The 23,014-nt window shown below is 41.7% G+C and overlaps 2 protein-coding genes across 8 annotated transcripts in view; both read right to left on the bottom strand.

Annotated features, from left to right (window-relative positions):
- The window catches only part of LOC142952879 (beta-galactoside alpha-2,6-sialyltransferase 2-like), a 5,907-nt gene extending 4,247 nt beyond the window's left edge, over nt 1-1,660 (bottom strand). Inside the window, exon 1 of the mRNA XM_076094894.1 lies at nt 1,102-1,660. Within this exon, the coding sequence (XP_075951009.1) occupies nt 1,102-1,660 (559 nt within the window). The remainder of the gene's footprint in view (nt 1-1,101) is intronic.
- Nucleotides 1,661-3,778: 2,118 nt separating this feature from the next.
- lrrfip1b (leucine rich repeat (in FLII) interacting protein 1b) lies at nt 3,779-22,574 on the bottom strand. Of its 7 annotated transcripts, XM_076094887.1 has the most exons (19): nt 21,953-22,571; nt 18,612-18,698; nt 17,272-17,289; nt 16,971-17,018; nt 15,811-15,855; nt 15,656-15,706; nt 13,258-13,335; nt 13,141-13,176; nt 12,224-12,349; nt 11,926-12,096; nt 11,514-11,606; nt 10,561-10,653; nt 10,025-10,117; nt 9,750-9,888; nt 6,140-6,189; nt 5,929-6,046; nt 5,733-5,812; nt 5,488-5,592; nt 3,779-5,134 (listed from the first exon to the last, which is right to left on the bottom strand). In XM_076094887.1, exons 1-19 carry the CDS (start codon nt 22,040-22,042, stop codon nt 5,024-5,026), a joined length of 1,632 nt encoding a protein of 543 aa, XP_075951002.1. In that variant the 5' UTR covers nt 22,043-22,571; the 3' UTR covers nt 3,779-5,023. The 7 variants fall into 7 exon arrangements, with proteins under 7 accessions (XP_075951002.1, XP_075951003.1, XP_075951006.1 ...); XM_076094888.1 differs by lacking the exon at nt 16,971-17,018; XM_076094892.1 differs by lacking the exon at nt 3,779-5,134 and having other exon boundaries at nt 5,488-5,613; nt 21,953-22,574.
- Nucleotides 22,575-23,014: the final 440 nt, after the last annotated feature.

Here is a 23,014-nt window from a genome sequence, read left to right as displayed (position 1 = left end):
TAGTGGTAGTAGTACTAGCAGTAGTAGTAGTAGTAGTGGTAGTAGTAGTAGTAGTACTAGTAGTAGTGGTAGTGGTAGTATTAGTAGTAGTAGTAGTAGTACTGGTAGTAGTGGTAGTAGTAGTAGTACTAGTGGTAGTGGTAGTAGTACTGGTAGTAGTGGTTATAGTACTAGTAGTAGTGGTAGTAGTAGTAGTAGTAGTACTGGTAGTAGTGGTAGTGGTAGTAGTAGTAGTAGTAGTGGTAGTACTAGTAGTAGTAGTAGTAGTAGTAGTACTAGTACTAGTAGCAGTGGTAGTAGTAGTAGTAGTACTAGTAGTAGTGATAGTAGTACTGGTAGTAGTGGTAGTAGTACTAGTAGTAGTGGTAGTGGTAGTACTAGTAGTAGTGGTAGTAGTGGTAGTAGTAGTAGTAGTGGTGGTAGTAGTACTAGTAGTAACTGGTGCTAGCCTACAGGGCAGTGAAAGGAACAGCTCCTTCCTATCTCCAGGCCATGGTCAAGCCCTACACCCCGGCCCGACCACTTCGCTCTGCTACCTCGGGGCGACTGGTTGCCCCGTCGCTCAGAGGTCCCTGCGGCCGATCGACCCGGTCGCGGCTGTTTTCTGTCCTGGCCCCACAGTGGTGGAATGAACTCCCCACTGACGTCAGGACGGCAGAGTCGCTGCCCATCTTTCGGCGCAGGCTGAAAACTCACCTCTTCAAGAAGGCCTACCCTTCCGCTTAGCACTTACCTAGCATCTACTGTATTCATACTAGCTTATTGCACTTATTGTTTTTATATTAGCTTGTGGCACTTATTGCATTCCTTTGTTTCTGCACTGTACGTTGGCTCTGGTTTATGCTCTTAGATGCTTGTTTGAGGTAGGGACATGCACTTATTACTTCTGGTGACTAGTTGTTCTCTCGAAAACCGATGTTGAATACACTTATTGTAAGTCGCTTTGGATAAAAGCGTCTGCTAAATGACTGTAATGTAATGTAATGTAATGTAGTAGTAGTGGTGGTAGTAGTAGTACTAGTAGTAGTGGTAGTAGTAGTGGTAGTGGTCGTAGTATTCTAGTCCAGACCCTCAGGTGGACCCCCCAGGTCCTGGACTCACCGATCTCCCCCCCCAGCGATGAGTTCAGGACTGCCCCGGCTGACGTCACCACGGCACACCTCTGGTACTGGGACGTCCTGAGGGGCAGTGAAGGCACCAGACGTTCCCAGCCCAGACCGGTGAACGGCTCCTCGGTCCCGTCCACGGTCCGGATCCTGGTCCTCCTCTTCAGCTCGCAGTACAGATCCGGGCCGGACCTGTGGACGCCCCTCGGCCGGTGAACCACCTGGTGCCTGTTGGAGCTCAGCTGGACCTTCAGGACCTTCTGGAGACGAGGACTCAGCATCTCCGCGGTCAGGTTCCCACTCCACAGTCTCTGCAGGATCTCCAGAGACCTGGATCTGTAGTAGTCCTTAGACCTCCTCCTCCTCCAGTCCGTCTCCGAGACTCCAGCAGGTCTCAGGCAGCGGGTTTCGGTCCCGGTGAGTCCAGAGTCTGAGGCAGATCTGGATCGAGGCAGCAAGGAGGGTCTGAGGTCCAGGAAGTGACACAGCAGGGACAGGAAGAGGAGGAGCCAGACCAGCAGGACCAGCAGCAGCCACTTCCTGTACGGCTTCATTCTGTAGTAGTACAGTAAAAAGTACAATAAGTACCTCTGAGATGTAGTACAATATGTACTATGATGTAGTAAAGTAAAAGTACAATATGTACCTCCGAGATGTAGTACAATATGTACTATGATGTAGTAAAGTAAAAGTACAATATGTACCTCTGAGATGTAGTACAATATGTACTATGATGTAGTAAAGTAAAAGTACAATATGTACCTCTGAGATGTAGTGGAGAAGTACTGTACAAGCACCTCCACAGTGTACTTCAGTGCAGTACTTCAGTACTTTGGAGGAAGTGTCTCATGAATATTAATGAGCTATACTTCATTAACAGTCATGACGCGTTCAGGACGGGTTCCGGTAACCATGGCAACAGCAACAAAGGGTCCGAAAACAGCTCCAGATATTTAACATTTAAACTCCGTTATTACTATAATTATTACTGTTATTGTTATTGAATGAAATGTGACGCTATGAAGTTTCAGAATAAAAGGTTTTCTACCACTCTAATAAATAAATAAAGTTATTTAATAATTAATAAACTAATCGATCTGTGATCACCTTCATCAGCAGCGGGAAAACTCACGAAGCAGCGGGAAGAAAGATCCGAAGAAGACCGAAGAAGACCGAGTGAATCCGAGATAAACACGAAGAGCTCCGGAGGTTTAGACCCGACTGCTGCTGCTGCCCGGAGAGAGAGCGAGGAGAGCGGCCTCACAGCTCGGCCTCCTCCGGGACTCACAACCGGAACCAGAACCAGGAACCCCACTTTAACACGTGACTATTAATGTTTCATTCAAATTTAAACTAAAGTAGGTTTTATTTATTTAGTTAAAGTGGTTTTAACCAACGAATAAAATGGGATTAATAAGAAAATTATATTACAATAAGAATATTAATTATATATGTTTTTATTGCTTTAGTTAAAGTTGTATTAAGCAAAAAATACTGAAAAATGTGAAAAATATTCAAATGAAATACAGTAAATAACAATTTTTAAAATATTAAAATAAAATGAGAATATTAATAAAAATAATAAGTTGTATTAACGAAAGAAAATAATGTGATGAATCATAAAATAAAATACAGAAAATAGCAATTAATTAATTATACTGATAAAATGAGAATATGAATTAAAAGGTCAAGTAATTAATTAAATCAAAATGTACTTAATATTTCCTGTAAAGGAACCGTTTAAAAAGAAAAACTTGATGTTCGTTCACAAAATGATTTAAAAGTTTAACATTTGATAATTATTTAGCTTTTCTGTGAAACTGACTGAAAACATTCAATAAACAAATATGTTAAAAAGAAGTTCAATAAAACACAATAAAAAAAAAAAGGTTCCATTCATATTCTACTTTTGAAGGAAACCACATTAACAGAGGAAAGGGATTATTAATTATTATTTATCAAACTGAAGGTTATTAATCTGAGCAGACAAATATATTAAAATTAGAGAAATTAATAATGAAATTAAATGAATTAATTTAGAGACTTTGTGCAGAGGTTTTCCACAGGAGTGACTCCTCCTCTCAATAGAGCAGCTTTGTGTTGTTAAGGATTTACCTGCAGCAGGTGTGTCAGCTGTGTCCGGTCTGAACGTCCACTTCTTCTTCTTGTTCATGTTGTGTTTAAATCCAACTCCATCTGACGGAAGAAGAGCAGCTAAAGGAGCTAAAATGAAGCTAACAATCTGGATAGGCGCGGCACCATTTTGAATCGACAGGAAGTCCCGCCCTTTCTTAAAGTAGCCTCCGAGACTCGTTAGCTTCTATGCTAACTCTGACTCCGTTTTGAGGGGTTTTACGTCTTCCTGTTTGCTTTTATTGATGTTTTTAAAAAGCAGAAAGATGTTTGTGTGTTTGTTTGTTGATACTCTGAAATAAAAGTGAACCTACGGAGGCTCTCTGGGGTCAAAAGGGTGGAAAAAACGACTCATGTTTGTGCGCTTAAAGGACCCGGATGTTGTTTATTAATGGCTGCTAAAATAAAAATATCATCTGTTTAGTTTCTACTTAAGGGGCTGAATTATTGATCCGTTTTAGCTCAGTTGTAATGGTTTAAAAGCAGAATCAACCGACAAGATTATTAATGAAACAAAACTTGACAGCAGTAAAACAGAGATGTGTCATGAGTTTTAATATTCTCCATCACCCTGAACACCCCGATCAATGATCCATGGATCAATAGATCGATAGATCCATGGATCGATTGATCAATAGAGCAATAGATCAATAGATAAATGGATCGATAGATCAATGGATCAATGGACCGATTCCCACATCCTCATCAATAGGACACAATCAATGACATCGTCTGGAAGTATTGCACAGAGCTGATGAGTAAAACTTCTCGTACCTGAAGATGAAGATATAACATTCAAAAAAATAAACAACAACAACGGTGTTATTGCGAATACATTAGTCACATGATATTTTGATCAGGTTTGAAGAGTTTGATCCAAGACTGGATACATCCACGGCTACCCGGAGAAGTAGATAAACACCTGCAGTCACCTGCACCAATCAGGAAGCTGATCAAAGAATTATATTAAAAACAAAATACAGGTTGTTTTGGATCCAAACTCTTCATCCGTTCATTCAGCGATGATTTAAAACATTTACAAGCTGGTGATTTTACATCCCGAGTGCCATGAAGAGATCAGGTGAGTCTCTAAAATATATAAATGTACAAGAACACAGGTGGCCACGCCCCCTTTCTGTCACCTGAACGCCTCATTTAAAAACCTGGTGGGCGGGGCTTCACCAAACCCAACTCCAAAAACAGACCAAAACAAACGTTTTCCCACATAGAAACATAAAAAAACACCAATATCAAGTAACAAATAAAAACTCAGCTGCTGCCGGTCCAGTCCAGTTTATCGGTCTGATCCGGCACAGGAGAGGTAGTGCAACGCTTCGTACAAGATGGAGGAGCTGGATGTTTGTTCAAAAACACCTGGGAGGGCCAGGCGGGTGGAGTTTACCACATCTGAAGTGGTCATGCAGCTTAATATTCTATATAATATTTTATTAAAATCGGATCTCTGACACACGTTTTTAGTCGTGAACCCTCCGAAGCTCCACAGGGAAGTGAATTCGTCGAAAATGCCTGAAACTAGTTGGAACAAAACAAGCTGGTCTAAAGATCCATTTAGTGGCTTTTGATTGCATCACATGATCTTCATCACGTCACATGATCAGGACAGGAAATAGGAAGTGTTTGTGGTGAACTGTGTTCGTGGCAGCGGGATCATTAGCTACTTCACCGATCACCTGTCCGTGATTGATTGATGTTACGTTACGTTACAGCTCAGGTTAACTCCGCCCGTCTGGCGCTGCATGCAGAGGAAAATAAGCGCTGCTTTGTCACTGCTGGGCCAGCAGGGCGTTGCGGTTGGCCTTCATCTTCTCCAGACGTTTGGACAGGTGAGCGTTACCCACCTCCAGCTCATCGATCCGGTCCAGAGCCGAGCGCAGCTGTGGAGAGACGGAAAACACGGAACACACGACTAATGTTTGTTCACGTCCACAAAAACAAAAAGGTCGTAACAGAACAAAACAACTAGAAAAGGCTCGGCCACCTTTTTAAAATAGGAATATTTATGTTCTTATTTTCATTCGACAAAAGATAATAATTAAATGTTTATTCACAAAAGGCTGAGTTGACGGTTTTCTGGAAAAACGACATTGTCAAAAAAGAGAACAAATAAAAAAATGTAGTAATATTTTTTAATTTTTAAAAATATAAAGTATATAAATGTAAAACTAAATACCGACACATATTAAAAGCATAAAACGGTAAAAATTAAAAAAAAAAAAATAAAAGATACCTCTCTGTGAAGTTTTCTCTTATCGACTTTCAGCTCATCTTCGATCTTCTCTGCGTTTTCTGACGCCGACTTGTATCGAGTCACCTGACCTTCCAGACGGATCACCTGAGTTCAAAGAACATTTTACTGTCCCTAAATCAAACGTGTCTCGATACGCTGATGATAATCTTCGTTTACTCTTAAAGACTTAAAGGGATTGTTGGGTTTTATTTCACTTTATCTGTCGATTAAGAAGCTACACATACATTTTGTTCCAGAGTGGTGACTTCCTGTTCAGATTTCACCAGTTTGAACTTGATGTCACTGATTTGTCGGTTGGCGTCTCCTAATAAAACAAACCGAGAAGGAACCTCAAATACTACAAATAAAGACTAAGAAGAAGACTAAGACGAGAATAACTCTACAAAGAGTAAGAAGAAGACAGAGATGAAGAGGTCTCACTCTGTAGGTCTAGAAGATGAGAGTCAACCCCGTTCTCCAGACAGTCCCCCTCTGGATTCTGGACTTCGTCTGTCCCGTTCTTCTGTCTCTGATCCAGCTGAGACTTCAGCAGCCTCACCTTTCACATTGACACAAAAACATGGTGATTCATAACTAAACATTTATGGTATAATAAATGTATCTTAATTATAATTCTGAAGCAAAACGTCACCTGATCTCGTAAACTCTCTCTTTCTTCAAACAGTTTCTTCAGCCGGAGTTCTGGAACAAGAAAATAGTCATAAATCACTTAATGAAGCTTCATGTTGAGCGATTTTAAATGTTGAATTACACACAAATATTATACTCAGTTCACCCAATATTAAAATAATTAGTTTTGATATTAGAGTCTGTGGATTCATCATAATTATTATTATAAAATTAATTATTATTCTCAAATAATTATGGATTGAATTTTTTTTAAACTGAAATCATTTACCATAATTATCAATAAATGATAAATAAATGAATACCTGGAAATTAAATTACAAAAGAAATCAAATTATTCATCAAAGAGAACCAAAAATATTCATAAATGAGGTAATAAATACAGTTTCTTACCGGCAAGAAGTGGACACATACTGATAAATACACCATGTAAATAAACTCAATACAATAATGAAACTATACAGTTAATTAAATCAATTTGTGCTTTATTAAACAGATCTAACATCAGTACACGTGATGTTGTGAATATCAGATTCTATGAAATCTTGCAGTCGGTTTTGCTTTTGTATTTCCTGCTGCGCAAACCGAACCCTCCGCTCAGTAGCTTCATGTTACTCGCCGCTGGAGCAACTTCTCCACCTCCAAGGACAACCTCCGTCGCTGGTTGCTGTGCCGCCTCCTCGCCAACCTCCTCGCAACTGTCCATGTGTCCAATTGACGACTCCTCCTGATCCTCAGTGTTTGATCCTGGTGATTCGTCAATATGGTGATCCTCAACGATTCTCCCTTCTTGTAGACTCATCAGCAGCAACTCGGGAACGGCCATCGCCTTGATTTCATCTGCTGTTTTTTCTAGAAGCCTTTTGACCTTCGTTGATAACGTTCCATGCCTTTGAAATTGCGTCTCGAAGACTTCTCCAGCAGGAGGAGATTGGGTTTTTGCAGGTTCAGCGAAGTAAAATTCGATAAAAACTAATTCCTCAGACCGGCTCGTCGCTGCTGGATCGCTCTGACTTTGCTCTTCTTCTTCTACTTCAACAGAATTCACACTCAGCATTTCTTCATGAGAGGATTCAGTGACTTCCACCTTAAAATGAAATATTGCCCCAGAGTTATTTTCTGATGCTTCTTGGTCATCACTTGCTGGAGGATCCTGAATGTCTTTCCTTGAGTCCACAGAGACATAAGTTTGAGTATGTACCTCCAGAGAGGCTACTTCCAACGTCCCTGAGACTGACCAGCCTTTGATGACAGTTGAATCTCGAGCAGCACTCTGTTCCTCACTTTCAGGATCTTCAGTTCTTTCACTTCCTTCTTGTAGGTCCTTCAAAGGCAGTTCAGCCTCGGCTTTGAGTTTAATACCCATCATTTGTTCTGCTGATTCTTGGTCAACTGACTCACCCTGATTTGACACATTTTCTGCAACATTCTTGAGCCTCTTCTCCAAATCTGAAATCCACTGATTGAGAGAATCTGAGATCTCTGGAAAAAGTCTTGAGATTTCAGCTGCAAAACCCTGACTTTCAAGAAACCCTCTCAGCATGCTTTGAATCGTCTTTTCCAAACAACTCCTGTCCGTCCACACCTCGACTGGGACTAACAGAGTGGATGGTGTTCCTGTCCGGTTGGTGCATTCGGGACATTCAAAGGAATTGTCTTGAGTCTTTTCCTTAATCTGAACATCTTTTCTAACAGCTTCCTCTTCAGAAATCCTCCAGTTCTCAAGTGTACCTGACTTTCCATCAACGATTTCCTCCTCTGTTGGTAAAAATGCATCAAGCTCTGTTGGTTTAAGCCCTTCAGATACACCGGAGCAACTTACATCACCCTCATCCTTCAAGACCTCATCTTCATTTTGGGTGCTTCCCAAATTCTCTGACGGTTGTTGTGGAGTATGAGAAGCTTTACCCGTCGATACAACCGTCTCATTCTCTACCAAATCTCTGAGAACTTTTGTATGTTGATATACAAACCTTCCCCCATCACACTCATCGGCCAACTTGTCAACAAATTCATTTTCTTCCAAACTGTCCGCTAACGTCTGAGTCCTGAACTCATTTATTTTACATTCTTTTGCACCCAAAGCTAGAATATCTGGCACTACTTCCCCTTCTGAACAGTTTACATCTCTGCACAAGTTTTCTCCCTTCGCCTGATTCTGGAAAATACGATCAACAGTCGACGAACACTTTTGCACGACATCCCCGTCAGAAAATGGAGTCTCATTCCCCATCAGAACTTTCTCTTGAGTCAGAGAGTTCAGTTTGCCAGCAGCCGTGAAACTTGAAACCACCGCCTTGTTGTTCAGGATCAGGTCTCTTGCGGGTCGAGGTGGAACAAGTCTTGATTTGTGGACTTTTTCAGTTGCAGCTCTGCGAACACGTGGAACCAAATCTACACATTTTGCCCGACCTTCAGATTGACGTACTAACAGTTGATTTCCTCCCAGATTACTTTGGATTTTGCAGATTTGGTCGTCAAAGGACACGAGGACATCCTGGTTTGATGATACCGGTTCACTGTGAAGTTCAGTTCTGGCTTCAAAGACCTGATCCACATTTAAATGAGCAGATTTCGGCTCACACATCTGCGAAGCTTTCTTCATCCGTTGTTTTTTAATTCCCTCATTTCTAAACGGTATGACTTTAAATTTCTTGGTCGGATCTTTTTTACTTCCTTTGTTTCTCGGTAGTTTCCTCGCATCCTCGTTTTTTCCTGTTCCGTTTCTGGCCCGTTTATCAAACCCCTTCACTAAAGTTCTGGTTTGGTTGCTGGTAGAAGTGACGTTTAGCGACTGGGAGCGTTTACTAATCCGAGAGCGGTCGTACTTCACGTTGTCCCGCATGAGTTCGATTCCCTCTGCCGGCTGCCGCTCTTGAACTTCCCCTGAAAGACCATGAAGAAGACATTGAAAGACCAAACGCAGGCGACCGGTTAAAGATGTAAAAGAAGGAGAATTTAAAAGATGTTTGGAATCAGCCTGAAGCGACTCGACGAGAGATGAATCAACGTCTCGATCACAGAGGGATTAAAGGAGAGTTCTTGATTTTAATCTTCAGGACGATGTTGATGTGTTAGACGGTAGATGCTGATTCATTTTTAGAATATCCAACCTAAACGAGACGCTTAGTTGATTGAAATCATCAAATGTTCTCATCATGAAATTGAACAAAAAGTATTAAGTGGCATGCATTTGTTAAAAAGCACATTAAAACATTGGACATCATGCATTTTATTCTGAAATGTGACACAAACAACGAAGAAAAAATAGATGAAATGAAAGAATTAAAACAAATTAATTGTTTGACTTTGTATCTAAAAACTTGTACTGCTCACATTTGTAGTTAACTTTCTGATAGTACTTTTAAAAAGAAGTCAAACGTTTGTCTTAGTACCATCAAATCTACCTCATGATCATCATCTTAATATCTCATAAATCCTACATTTTACTCAGTAAATCAAAAGTTTGACTCATAATTGATGTGATTTTAAAAGTAATCATGTAATTTTAAAAAAGGAATTATCTTACATTAATATTTAATAATCTTTAATAAAAAGTAATATAATAAATCTCATCTGGTGTTAATGATCAACACCATCTGATTGGTTCTTACCGAGCGTGCTCTCTCGGCCACCATGAGACAGCTCCTCAGCCAATCGGAGGGCAGATTCAGCGGTGACATCATCGACGGCCTCGCCCTGTCCCGCCTCCCCAATGGTGGAGACCTCGGGAGAGACGACCACTCCGTGTTTCTGTCAGGGAGGAAATCATCGAGTCACTTATCAATCAATCGATCGATCAATAACCTCCGTGTCACTGGAATGTGATCAGTGACATCACAGCCAGGTGGAGGCGGTGACATCACACAGGTGCTCCTCCTCCGAGTACCTTCAGTAAATCTCTCAGTCTGACGACGTCGTCTCTGAGCCGGTCACGTTCAATCAGAACCATGTCAGAGAGTTCTCTCTGCCTCTCTAACGCCTGAGAGAGGAGGAGGAGGAGGAAGAAGAGGAGGAGGAAAGGAAGAGGAAGAAAGGGAAGGGAGGAAGAGGAGGAGGAAAGGAAGAGGAAGAAAGGGAAGGGAGGAAGAGGAGAAAAGGAAGAGGAAGAAAAGGAAGGGAGGAAGAAGTGAGACAGAGTGAACATTAGTCATATTAGTTCAGTTTAATTAGAAAGTCAAACAGGAAGTCAAACAGAAAGTAGCAGATGGAAGTTGCTCACCAGCGGACTCTCAAATAATTTTTTTAACGTTTGTGACCAACGACGGATAGAACATCTAAATGATAATCTCTCATTGAAGCACAAGTTGTGATCTCTAACCACAAACTGGAGAACGTGTTATGATGTTCTCAAGTGTTCTCATGTGTTCTGATGTTCTGATGTTCTCAAGTGTTCGCTAGATGATATATAATCTGAGGTCCTACCGCCATCTTCTTCTCTTTCCACAGAAGAACCTCCTGCAGGTCAGAAACCTCCTGACAATAACTGCTGCTCTTCAACCGGAGGTCAGACACCTCCTGGAGGAGGAGGAGGAGGAGGAGGAGAGGATGAGGGAGGAGGATGAGGGAGGAGGAGAGAAGAGGATGAGGGAGGAGGAGAGAAGAGGATGAGGGAGGAGGAGGAGGAGGAGAGAAGAGGATGAGGGAGGAGGAGGAGGAGGAGAAGAGGAGGAGGAGGAGAGAAGATGAGGGAGGAGGAGAGAAGAGGATGAGGGAGGAGAGAAGAGGATGAGGAGGAGAGAAGAGGATGAGGGAGGAGGAGGAGGAGAGAAGAGGAGGAGAGAAGAGGAGAGGAGAAGAGGATGAGGGAGGAGGAGGAGGAGGAGAGAAGAGGAGAAGAGGATGAGGGAGGAGGAGGAGGAGAGAAGAGGAGGAGAGAAGAGGAGGAGGAGAGAAGAGGAGGAGGAGAGAAGAGGATGAGGAGGAGAGAAGAGGATGAGGAGGAGAGAAGAGGATGAGGGAGGAGGAGGAGGAGAGAAGAGGAGAGAAGAGGAGGAGGAGAGAAGAGGAGGAGGAGGAGAGAAGAGGATGAGGAGGAGAGAAGAGGATGAGGGAGGAGGAGGAGGAGAGAAGAGGATGAGGGAGGAGGAGGAGAGAAGAGGATGAGGGAGGAGGAGGAGGAGGAGAGAAGAGGATGAGGGAGGAGGAGAAGGAGGAGAGAAGAGGATGAGGGAGGAGGAGGAGGAGGAGGAGGGAGATGAGGATGAGGGAGGAGGAGGAGGAGGGAGATGAGGAGCAGTCAGAGAGTGTTAGTATGAGCTGCATTAAAGACTCAAGGAGAGAGAAGTCTCCTTCATAGTTGAACTGTAAATGGTTCATTCTCTGCTGCTGATGATGTGTGAGGAGTATTGATCGGTGGATGATGATGATGAACTGACCGTCAGCAGCTCCTCAGAATGTCTCAGAGTTTCCTCCGTCTCTTTAAACTGGAACTGAAGAAGTCGGTGAGCCTGATGCTCTCGCTCTGACTCCTAAACACACAGATATACATATACACATATAAACACACAGATACACATATACACATATAAACACACAGATACACATATACACATATAAACACACAGATATACATATACACATATAAACACACAGATATACATATACACATATAAACACACAGATATACATATACACATATAAACACACAGATACACATATACACATATAAACACACAGATACACATATACACATATAAACACACAGATACACATATAAACACACAGATATGAAGGATCAGATCCATGAAGAAGTGATGATGGATCATGAATATACTTCATCCTGCTCACCTTAGTCCGGTCGTCACAGTGTCTCCGTGACTCCCACAGCAGCTCCTCCATGTCGCTGAGCTCCTCCTTCAGGTTCTCCACCTGGTACATGAGAGAGGACTTCTCATTGTGGAGCTGAGCGTTAGAGACCATCGCTTTACGGAACCTCTCCTCCGCCTCGGCCAGGGAGTCCTAAACACATCATTATTAATATTATGAATTATTATCCTAATAATTATGAATGGTTAAATATTAAATAATAATATTTAAATATTAAATAATAATAATTAAATATTAAATAATAAATATTATATAATGCCTTCATGTCTCTGATTGACGCCTCCGTCTCCACGGTGAACGACGTGTCACAGCTTCCTCTACGAGATGAAGCTCCGCCCAGAGACGCCAGCGTGGCGGCGGAGAGCGTGGAGGCGGTCCTAGAGCCCTGAGGAAGAGGAGGAGCCACATCTTCATCATCAATTAAAAACATGTGTATTAATGTGTCTTCAAACCTTAAACTTTATTGAACCTTCATGAGAAACTAAGTGATAGAATGTGACTCACTTTATCATAAATAATGATAAATACCAGAGTCCTGAACACATTCATATTATCATTATCATTAATATTATTGTTATTATTATCATTAATATTATTAATATTATTATCATTATTATCATTACTATTATTAATATTATTATTATTATTATCATTATTATCATTAATATTATTAATATTATTATCATTATTATCATTAATATTATTATTATCATTACTATTATTATCATTATTCATATTATTAATAATAATATTCTTCTTCTTCTTCTTATCATTATTAATATTATTAATATTATTATCATTATTATTATTAATATTATTGTCATTATTCAGATTATTAATAATAATATTCTTCTTCTTATCATTATTATCATTAATATTATTATTATTATTATCATTATTATCATTAATATTATTCATATTATTATTATCATTACTATTATTATCATTATTCATATTATTAATAATAATATTCTTCTTCTTCTTATTAATATTATTATCATTGTTATTATTAATATTATTGTCATTATTCATATTATTAATAATAATAATAATAATATTCTTCTTCTTCTTATCATTATTAATATTATAAACTTTTAGTTTACAGAATGAAATAAATAGAAATTAATAAATTATTTTTTTATTTGTCTTCAAACCTTCTAAACTTTATTGACTCACTTTGTCCATGAAGTCTCTGTCGGGTTTCTCCTCCACCTGAACACAAACATCATGGAGACATGTTAGTGAGAAGAAGAGAAGAAGAGAAGAAGAGGGGGGGGGGGGCTCAGAGCTCACCACTGGGCTCGCTCGAGCTGAACTGGTCCTGGAAGAAGCTCGAGAGCTGGAGACAGGAAACCCACTGTAGTCTGAGGGCTGGGGGGGGAAAGAAAGAAGAAAACAGTTCATCTATAGTCAATCATTGGTTTTGTCTCGTCATGTTCATCAATTATTTAAATGAACAAGTTTGCTCCTCAAAATACAGAATTTACTGATGAGGAGGAGGAGAGAGGGAGGAAGGAGGGGGGGAGGGAGGGAAGAGAGAGGAAGGAAAGAGGAGAGAGGGGGGAGGAGGGAGAAGGAGGAGAGAGAAGGAAGGAGAGAGGAAGGGGAGAGGAAAGAGGAAGGAAGGGAGGAGGGAGGGAGGAGGTTCATCAGTTTGAGACTCAACACATAAAAACTTCAGAATGAGGCGTCAGTTGGTTTCTATGGTCACATCCCACACACATGACATTTCACAATAAGAGCATTGTTTAGAGCAGAATGGGGGTCACCTGTCCTCACCTGTCTTCACCTGCCCTCACCAGTCCTCACCTGTCCTCACCAGTCCTCACCTGTCCTCACCTGTCTTCACCAGTCCTCACCAGTCTTCACCTGTCTTCACCTGTCCTCACCAGTCCTCACCTGTCCTCACCAGTCCTCACCTGTCTTCACCAGTCTTCACCTGTCCTCACCAGTCCTCACCTGTCTTCACCAGTCCTCACCTGTCTTCACCAGTCTTCACCAGTCTTCACCTGTCCTCACCAGTCTTCACCTGTCCTCACTTGTCCTCACCAGTCCTCACCTGTCTTCACCTGTCCTCACCTGTCCTCACTTGTCCTCACCAGTCCTCACCAGTCTTCACCTGTCTTCACTTGTCCTCACCAGTCTTCACCAGTCCTCACCAGTCTTCACCTGTCCTCACCTGTCCTCACCAGTTCTCACCAGTTCTCACCAGTCTTCACCTGTCCTCACCAGTCCTCACCTGTCTTCACCAGTCCTCACCAGTCTTCACCAGTCTTCACCTGTCCTCACCAGTCCTCACCTGTCCTCACCTGCCTTCACCAGTCCTCACCAGTCCTCACCAGTCTTCACCTGTCTTCACTTGTCCTCACCAGTCTTCACCAGTCCTCACCAGTCTTCACCTGTCCTCACCTGTCCTCACCAGTTCTCACCAGTTCTCACCAGTCTTCACCTGTCCTCACCAGTCCTCACCTGTCTTCACCAGTCCTCACCAGTCTTCACCAGTCTTCACCTGTCCTCACCAGTCCTCACCAGTCTTCACCTGTCTTCACCTGTCCTCACCAGTCCTCACCAGTCCTCACCAGTCTTCACCAGTCTTCACCAGTCTTCACCAGTCTTCACCAGTCTTCACCTGTCCTCACCAGTCCTCACCAGTCCTCACCTGTCCTCACTTGTCCTCACCTGTCTTCACCAGTCCTCACCAGTCTTCACCAGTCTTCACCAGTCTTCACCTGTCCTCACTTGTCTTCACCAGTCCTCACCTGTCCTCACCTGTCCTCACCAGTCTTCACCTGTCCTCACCTGTCCTCACCAGTCCTCACCTGTCCTCACCAGTCTTCACCTGTCCTCACTTGTCCTCACCTGTCCTCACCTGTTTTCAACCAGAGATGCTGTGCGCTGGTTAGGGGGTACATCCCTGTAGAAAGGTTGAGAACCACTGATCTAGATCAGTGGTTCTCAACTGGTGGGTCACAGGATTTATTTATTTAATTAATTGTTTCTCAGTTAAAGGCCCGCGACAAACTGAAAACGGGTCTGCGAGGATCTGGACCCAGGTCGCGGACCCGTTTTCAGTGGGTCGGGCCTTTGCCTGAGAAAAAAATATAAAGAATAAATCCTGTGCTTTTATTTTGAAGGGGGTTGAACTGAAGACGTGTCGGATGACATCAAACAGACCACAGATCGGATTAAGGCAAGTGGTCATTCTGCATCACAAATGGACGAATCTACAGACACAACAAAGCACTTTTACTGGTTTACATGAAGCATGTGGGACGGGGACAGACAGGACCTTGTTCTCTGCACTAGAGAGCTCCTACACTACGATGCAGAGGACATGTTCAGCTCAGGTTCAGACTGCTCCATCTTTGCATTAAAGAACTTTGAGAAGTTGAACTTTTTCTTCCATTTGAGTCGCGGCTTGTCATTAAGGGGTGATGGTGGGTCCCACAGCCAGACCAGCTGAGAACCACTGGACTAGAGGATCTGGACCCTAGAGGATCTATCTTTTATCTTCAGCTGTTCTAAAGAAGCCAACAGCAGGATCATGTGACCTGATCATGTGACCTGCAGCTGGTATTGATTATTGATCATCGGTGACCTTTGACCTGTGTTGACGTCTCAGCTATCTTTACTTATACTGTAGATATATATATATATATATATATATTGATGTATTAGTACACAGACTCACCCTCAGGCTGCCTCGACTCCCCACAGACATCCTCTCCTCATCGTCAGACATCTACAAACACAACGACGACAGTTTAACAACCAACGAAGAAGAAGCAGTGAATGAAAGCAGGAGAACGAGTCAAAGACAGCAGAAGAAGAAAAGCAGGTACAGACCGACGCGTGTCTCCGTGAGTGGCGAGAATAGCGCTCACTGTCCTCCTGAAAGGCCACGAAGAAGAAAGTTCACTCATTCTGTTCAATCACTCTGCCTGACAGACGAGACCCAGGGACTAAACATCTGACCTATCAGACATGCTGAGGGGAATACGGTGTGCTCTCTAGCTTTCAAAATAAAATGAAATACAATTAAAAACATGAGTAGTTAAATTAACAATGACAAAAATAAAAACTTGAAATTTAATAAAATAAACATTTCTGAAAATAATTCATAAAAAAATGAAATGTGCATGAAATAAAATAAATAAATTTAAATTATAATAAAAAACAATGAAAATATATTACACACAAGGTACTAATCAAATGAATTATACTATACATAAAGTACTAATACATTTAATTATACATAAAGTCTTAATGACATAAATGTGTCTGAAACAAATTATTAAATAAATAATTTAAATAATAAATAATAAATACATTTAGTAAAATCTAAACATGTAAAAGGAATATTGGGTGGAATAAATAAAGTATAATATATACATCCCATAAATACAGAAATACTGAGCGTGCAGTAAGCGAGCATCATCATCATCATCATCATCAGACGTGGATTAAACAGGCTGTTAATCCACGTCTGAGCACGTGCAGAACAAACACATCATCACTGATACACAGCAACAACAACAACAACAACAACAACAACAACAACAACAACAACAGCAGCTACGCTCACCGACACATGAAAAGCTCCTCAATGACCGGATCAGACCGGTTTACACTTTAGACCGGTTCAGACCTGTTCAGACTTTAGACTAGTTCAGACCTTAGACCGGTTCAGACTGCAGACCAGCTCAGACCGGTTCAGACTTTAGACCGGTTCAGACCGGTTCAGACTTTAGAGCGGTTCAGACCTTAGACCGGTTCAGACCGGTTCAGACTTTAGAGCGGTTCAGACCTTAGACCGGTTCAGACCAGTTCAGACTTTAGATCGGTTCAGACCGGTTCTCAGCGGATACCACAGAAACCAGTAAAAAGGTTTTCATGAGTCACACACAGCAGTCCCACTGATTATCCAGACCATAATACTCCAGAGAAGAGGAAGAGGAGGAGAAGAGGAAGAGGAGAGGAAAGAAGGAGAAGAAGAAGAATCCTACCATCCACTGTTCAATATGACCCCACTTATTATCCAGACCATAATACTTCTGGAAGCGGGAGGAAGAAGAGGAGGAGGAGGAGGAGGAGGAGGAGGAGGAGGAGGAGGAGGAGGAGGAGGAAGAGGACAACATGTGAGAACAGATGAGACTTTTCACATTTAAGAGAAACAGATGAAAACTTGAGGAGTGTTTGTTTTAGACGTCTCAGTGTGGCAGGTGGGCGGAGCTACCCCCCCCCCCCCCCCCCGCCTGGGCTCTGAGAGGTCATAAAACAAACACCCAGTGGAGGAGAGAGCTGTACCTTGTGGCTGTGAAACAGCTACAGCAGGCGGGAGGAGACAAGGAGACAAGGAGACACAGGAGGAGAGACCGAAGGTCAGAGAGGAGACAGCAGGAAACAATCAATCAGTGGCTCCTTAAAGGGACAGTACAGCTTTATTTACACCGTCAGAGATTTAAAGGGACAGTACAGCTTTATTTACACCGTCAGAGATTTAAAGGGACAGTACAGCTTTATTTACACCGTCAGAGATTTAAAGGGACAGTACAGCTTTAGTTACACCGTCAGAGATTAAAAGGGACAGTACAGCTTTAGTTACACCGTCAGAGATTAAAAGGGACAGTACAGCTTTAGATACACCGTCAGAGATTTAAAGGGACAGTACAGCTTTAGATACACCGTCATAGATTTAAAAGGGACAGTACAGCTTTAGTTACACCGTCAGAGATTTAAAAGGGACAGTACAGCTTTAGATACACCGTCAGAGATTTAAAAGGGACAGTACAGCTTTAGTTACACCGTCAGAGATTTAAAAGGGACAGTACAGCTTCAGTTACACCGTCAGAGATTTAAAGGGACAGTACAGCTTTAGATACACCGTCATAGATTTAAAGGGACAGTACAGCTTTAGTTACACTGTCAGAGATTTAAAGGGACAGTACAGCTTTAGATACACCATCAGAGATTTAAAGGGACAGTACAGCTTTATTTACACAGAATCACTGGTTTTCTTTTTGATTAGGTTGAGTTATTACATGTCAAATGTATTAACTATGTCTGAACTATTCACATCTTCATCATCATCATCAGAAGTAGTTTAAATTCAGTGTGAAGAGTTAAAGATTCAACATGTTTTCACAGCTAATAAATACATTTATTAGATTTTTTATTGTTCCACATCAACACAAAAACACACATATATATATATATTTATTTATATATATACAAATATAAATATGTATATATATCTATACATATTTATATATATTCTATGAATCTGTGAGGAGTTGTTGTTTGTGGATTAAATAAAACTAAATAATTTTTTTAATTTAATAATAAAAAATTATTATTATTTTAAAAAATATCAAAAACAAGACAAACATTTTGATTTGTAATCAAACGTTTAAAAGAAGCGACTCACCAGAGAGAAGTGATCAGAGTCTGACCTTTGACCCCTGTCTGTCTCACGAGACCCGTATCAATAAAGTTATTTCAGTGTGCCGTCCTCTCTCAGACCATCAGGAGGTCTGTCTGTCTTCAAAGGTTTTGGGGTTTCTTACCTGAACCCTGTGGACCAGTCAGGTGACAGGAAGTGATGCGCCCTGTGTGTGAGGTGCTTTTCAGAATAAGAGCGTGCTCACCTCTTTCTGTTGTCTCTCCAGCTCCTTCATCCGGATCTCTCGAGCTTCGGCTCTCGCTGACCGTCTCACCACCAACCGGGCCTCCGCCTGAGGACCGATAACCCATTATTAATCATTAATAACCCATTATTAATAACCATTATTAATCATTAATAACCCATTATTAATAACCCATTATTAATCATTAATAACCCATTATTAATAACCATTATTAATGATTAATAATCCATTATTAATAACCCATTATTAATCATTAATAACCCATTATTAAGAACCAATAACCCATTATTAATCATTAATAACATTATCATAATAATCATTATTAAGAATTCACACCTGTGACTTTCCACACCCTTGGTGTTTCTTGCCTGCTTGGTGAAACTGAGCGTCTCAGCACAGACATTATATTATATTATGTTATATTATATTATATTATATTACATTACAGTCATTTAGCAGACGCTTTTATCCAAAGAGACTTACAATAAGTGTATTCAACATCAGTTTTCGAGAGAACAACTAGTCACCAGAAGACATGAGACATGGAACATGAGGCATGAGACATGGAACATGGAACATGAGACATGGAACATGAGGCATGAGACATGAGACATGGAACATGAGGCATGAGACATGGAACATGGAACATGAGACATGGAACATGAGGCATGAGACATGAGACATGGAACATGAGGCATGAGACATGAGACATGGAACATGAGACATGGAACATGAGACATGGAACATGAGGCATGAGACATGAGACATGGAACATGGAACATGAGACATGGAACATGAGGCATGAGACATGAGACATGGAACATGAGACATGGAACATGAGACATGGAACATGAGGCATGAGACATGAGACATGGAACATGAGACATGAGACATGAGACATGGAACATGAGGCATGAGACATGAGACATGAGACATGAGACATGGAACATGAGGCATGAGACATGAGACATGGAACATGAGACATGGAACATGAGACATGGAACATGAGGCATGAGACATGAGACATGGAACATGGAACATGAGACATGGAACATGAGGCATGAGACATGAGACATGGAACATGAGACATGGAACATGAGACATGGAACATGAGGCATGAGACATGGAACATGGAACATGAGACATGGAACATGAGACATGAGACATGAGACATGGAACATGGAACATGAGACATGGGACATGGAACATGAGACATGGAACATGAGACATGGAACATGAGACATGGAACATGGAACATGGAACATGAGGCATGAGACATGGGACATGAGAGATGAGACATGGAACATGAGGCATGAGACATGGAACATGAGACATGAGACATGGAACATGAGACATGAGACATGGAACATGAGACATGGAACATGCCGTGTGTGTGTGTGTGTGTGCAGACACACGATAGCAGCGGATATAAACCAACGCACGGCCCGGCACATCTGCTGCCATGCAGATGTGGACATGAAGCAGGAGCATGAGAGTCGTGTCCTGTAACTGGCATGGCGTCTGGGACAGAGCTCCTGGAGAGTCTTTATCAGCCAAACAAGACCTGGATGGACTTCACTCTGTCAGTAGTGACTTCCAGGGGGGGGGACATACACAACGCTGATATCTCAGACGATAACTCCTGTTTGGTCAACGCCTCAGCCATTTAGTCAAGATAGCGAGCTGGTTGTTTCCAGCAAAGTGCTGTTGGCAGAAGAGCTCCACACACACTGTGAAGCATCAGCTGCATCACTGTGTGTGCAGCTGATGCTCACGACTGTCTGAGCTGCACACGTCACACTCCGTCTACCTGAAGGAGCATCAGTCAAAGCTCACGCAGCATGATCTCCTGCGTTATGACAAGAGCTTCAGTCATACAAAGACATGAACCAAAGACATGAGGCCACGAGGGCACGAGGGAAAACCTCGTCTGCTATCTTTGTATTTGTGTTTGCTGCTCTATGGACTCATGAGTAAGAACTCATTATTATATATATACATAAACACTTATCACTGAACATGTTATCAGAGTTATGAGGAGCAATAACTCATTATGATTCATCAACACACTTATCATTACAGTGTCTACAGCACCTGTCTGTGACTCTCACAGAGGGGGCGTGTCTACAACTCCTGTCTGTGTGACTCTCACAGAGGGGGCGTGTCTACAGCACCTGTCTGTGTGACTCTCACAGAGGGGGCGTGTCTACAGCACCTGTCTGTGTGACTCTCACAGAGGGGGCGTGTCTACAGCACCTGTCTGTGTGACTCACAGAGGGGGCGTGTCTGCAGCACCTGTCTGTGACTCTCACAGAGGGGGCGTGTCTACAGCACCTGTCTGTGACTCTCACAGAGGGGGCGTGTCTGCAGCACCTGTCTGTGTGACTCTCACAGAGGGGGCGTGTCTACAGATCATTTCACCACTAATATTTATAAAGTCAGCTGACGTCTGAGGAATGTGGACCGTCCACGTGTCTCACTCTCACACCTGAGACACTCCCTCCGTCACCATGACGACGACACACCTGGAGCCGGACGGACGGGTTCAAGAGGGGGGGGGGGGGGGGGGGGGAATCTGTGTCAGACTCTCATGTTGAGATGCAGATTAATGGTTGTGCTGCTGGGGCTTAAAGAATGGAGGTAACACACACACACAATTGTGTGTGTGTGTGTGTGTGTCATGTGACAGGTCAGCTGATGATTGATTTTGAACATTTAAAGTATTTTTATTGTTGTTTTGTTGTTTCCGTATAAATAAAGTTTCCGCTTCACAATAAAAGCCTCTTTTGGTCCCCATGAGAACAACAACAAACCACCACAGAAGAAGAGCTCGTCACGTCACGTTCCAGCTCAGGAATGTGTGATGACGTCATGAACAATAGACACTGAACATAAAGACGCTTTTGTTCCTGAAGTATTAGAATGTGATAATCATCACTCTATAAAGATACACATTGTTATAAAACAATAAAATCCAACCAAGTAAAATTCTTAAAAACAGTAACAATTTAGCAATAATAATAAAAAAGACAATAGTCATTTATTCTAATTCATTTAATTTAATTTATGAGTTTATTGTTTAGTACTTTGACAGACCTTTTTATTTTATGATTATTAAAATTAATATTTATTTTATTTATGCAGGTAATATTTCAACATTGTCTGAATTTAAAACTTTATATATACATATATTTTATTATTTTTTATTTATTGATTGATTCATAATTTTTAGAATTTATAACAAAGTGTATTATTATTATTATGTTATTTATTAATAACTGTATGGATCATTCTCCATCAAACCTTCAAAATAAAACCAACATCCGGATCAGTGCTCTCACCTCTCGTGCGATCTGGTTCAGAGCCTCGTCCTCCGCGGTCTTCTTCTCCTGGTTCTGGACCCTCTTCCGACCCGGTCCCTGGGTGCCCATGGTGCCGGACCGGGTTTTACGTGGAGCCGAATTATCCACAGAGGTCTAATGTTTCTAAAGGACCCAAAAGCTAAAACCAGGGCGCGAGATGAACTAAATAACTCGGTTTGAAGTTTAAATCCGTTGTTTCTCTGACGCGGTTCGGCGGTCACCTTCTCCCGGTTCCGTACCCTCACGTCTCCATCGTTACCGGAGACCGAATGACCCACGAGCCGTCTCCTTTAATCCTGAATCACAAACACCCGGTGGCGAGGAGCGGAAGCACAGGAAGCGGTCACTGATTAAAACGAGTGTTTCTGACGTTGTTCGTTCTAACATCGTTCTAACGTTGTTCTAAGGTTAACGTCGTTCTAACGTTGTTCTGTCAGAGAGGACGTCGAGCTGTCACCCGGAGCTAGCTTAGCGCTAGCTTAGCGTTAGCTAGCTTCCAACCGTCACAACCGGCAAAACCGCCGGTGGTGGTGGTTGTTGTTGTTGATGTAAACACATCCCGACACCACATTCCGCAGTGTGACAAGAGACTCTTATTGTGGTGGGGTGCGACGGATGTTTGCTGTCAAGCTACACGCGTTTAGATACTAACAGGAAGTTGCGGTTCAAAATAAAAGCTGACGATATTTAAAATATCTAAAATATTTTTTGTTCCTCACGTTATTTTATTTTTAATGATTGTAATGAAAGCTTAATAAGTGTGTAAAATATGTAAGAAGATCAATAACTCATCCTCAGTTTATTTTAGAGTTTATTGATCAGAAAGACAAACAATGACACAGATCAATACTTTTAATCATCAATACAGTAAATACACACATATACATACACGTATATGTATACACAGTATTTCCTTTCATCTGTCATCAGACAATCAAACAATATATATCCAATAACTGATCAATAATCAGTTTACAATCAGAAGTCGATCCATCGACAGCAATACGAGTAAAGAGATTCTATTGTGTTTCTACTGACGTT

Source organism: Anarhichas minor, unplaced genomic scaffold (genome assembly GCF_050575085.1).
Source record: "Anarhichas minor isolate MPS153535 unplaced genomic scaffold, ASM5057508v1 ptg000018l, whole genome shotgun sequence".
NCBI lineage: Eukaryota > Metazoa > Chordata > Actinopteri > Perciformes > Anarhichadidae > Anarhichas > Anarhichas minor.
The sequence above is the reverse complement of the archived record's forward strand: the minus strand, read 5'-3'. Positions and strand labels throughout refer to the sequence as shown.

Bases quoted from the DNA above. Each gene is read 5' to 3' on its own strand.
- lrrfip1b (XM_076094887.1), bottom strand. From the start codon at position 22,042: ATGGGCACCCAGGGACCGGGTCGGAAGAGGGTCCAGAACCAGGAGAAG. The intron at 6,047-6,139 runs GTGACGTTTTGC...TCAATGTGAAAG, and splicing joins GAGAGAGTTTACGAGATCAG to GTGAGGCTGCTGAAGTCTCA. The intron at 5,593-5,732 runs GTATGTGTAGCT...CTTTGAACTCAG, and splicing joins TCACCACTCTGGAACAAAAT to GTGATCCGTCTGGAAGGTCA.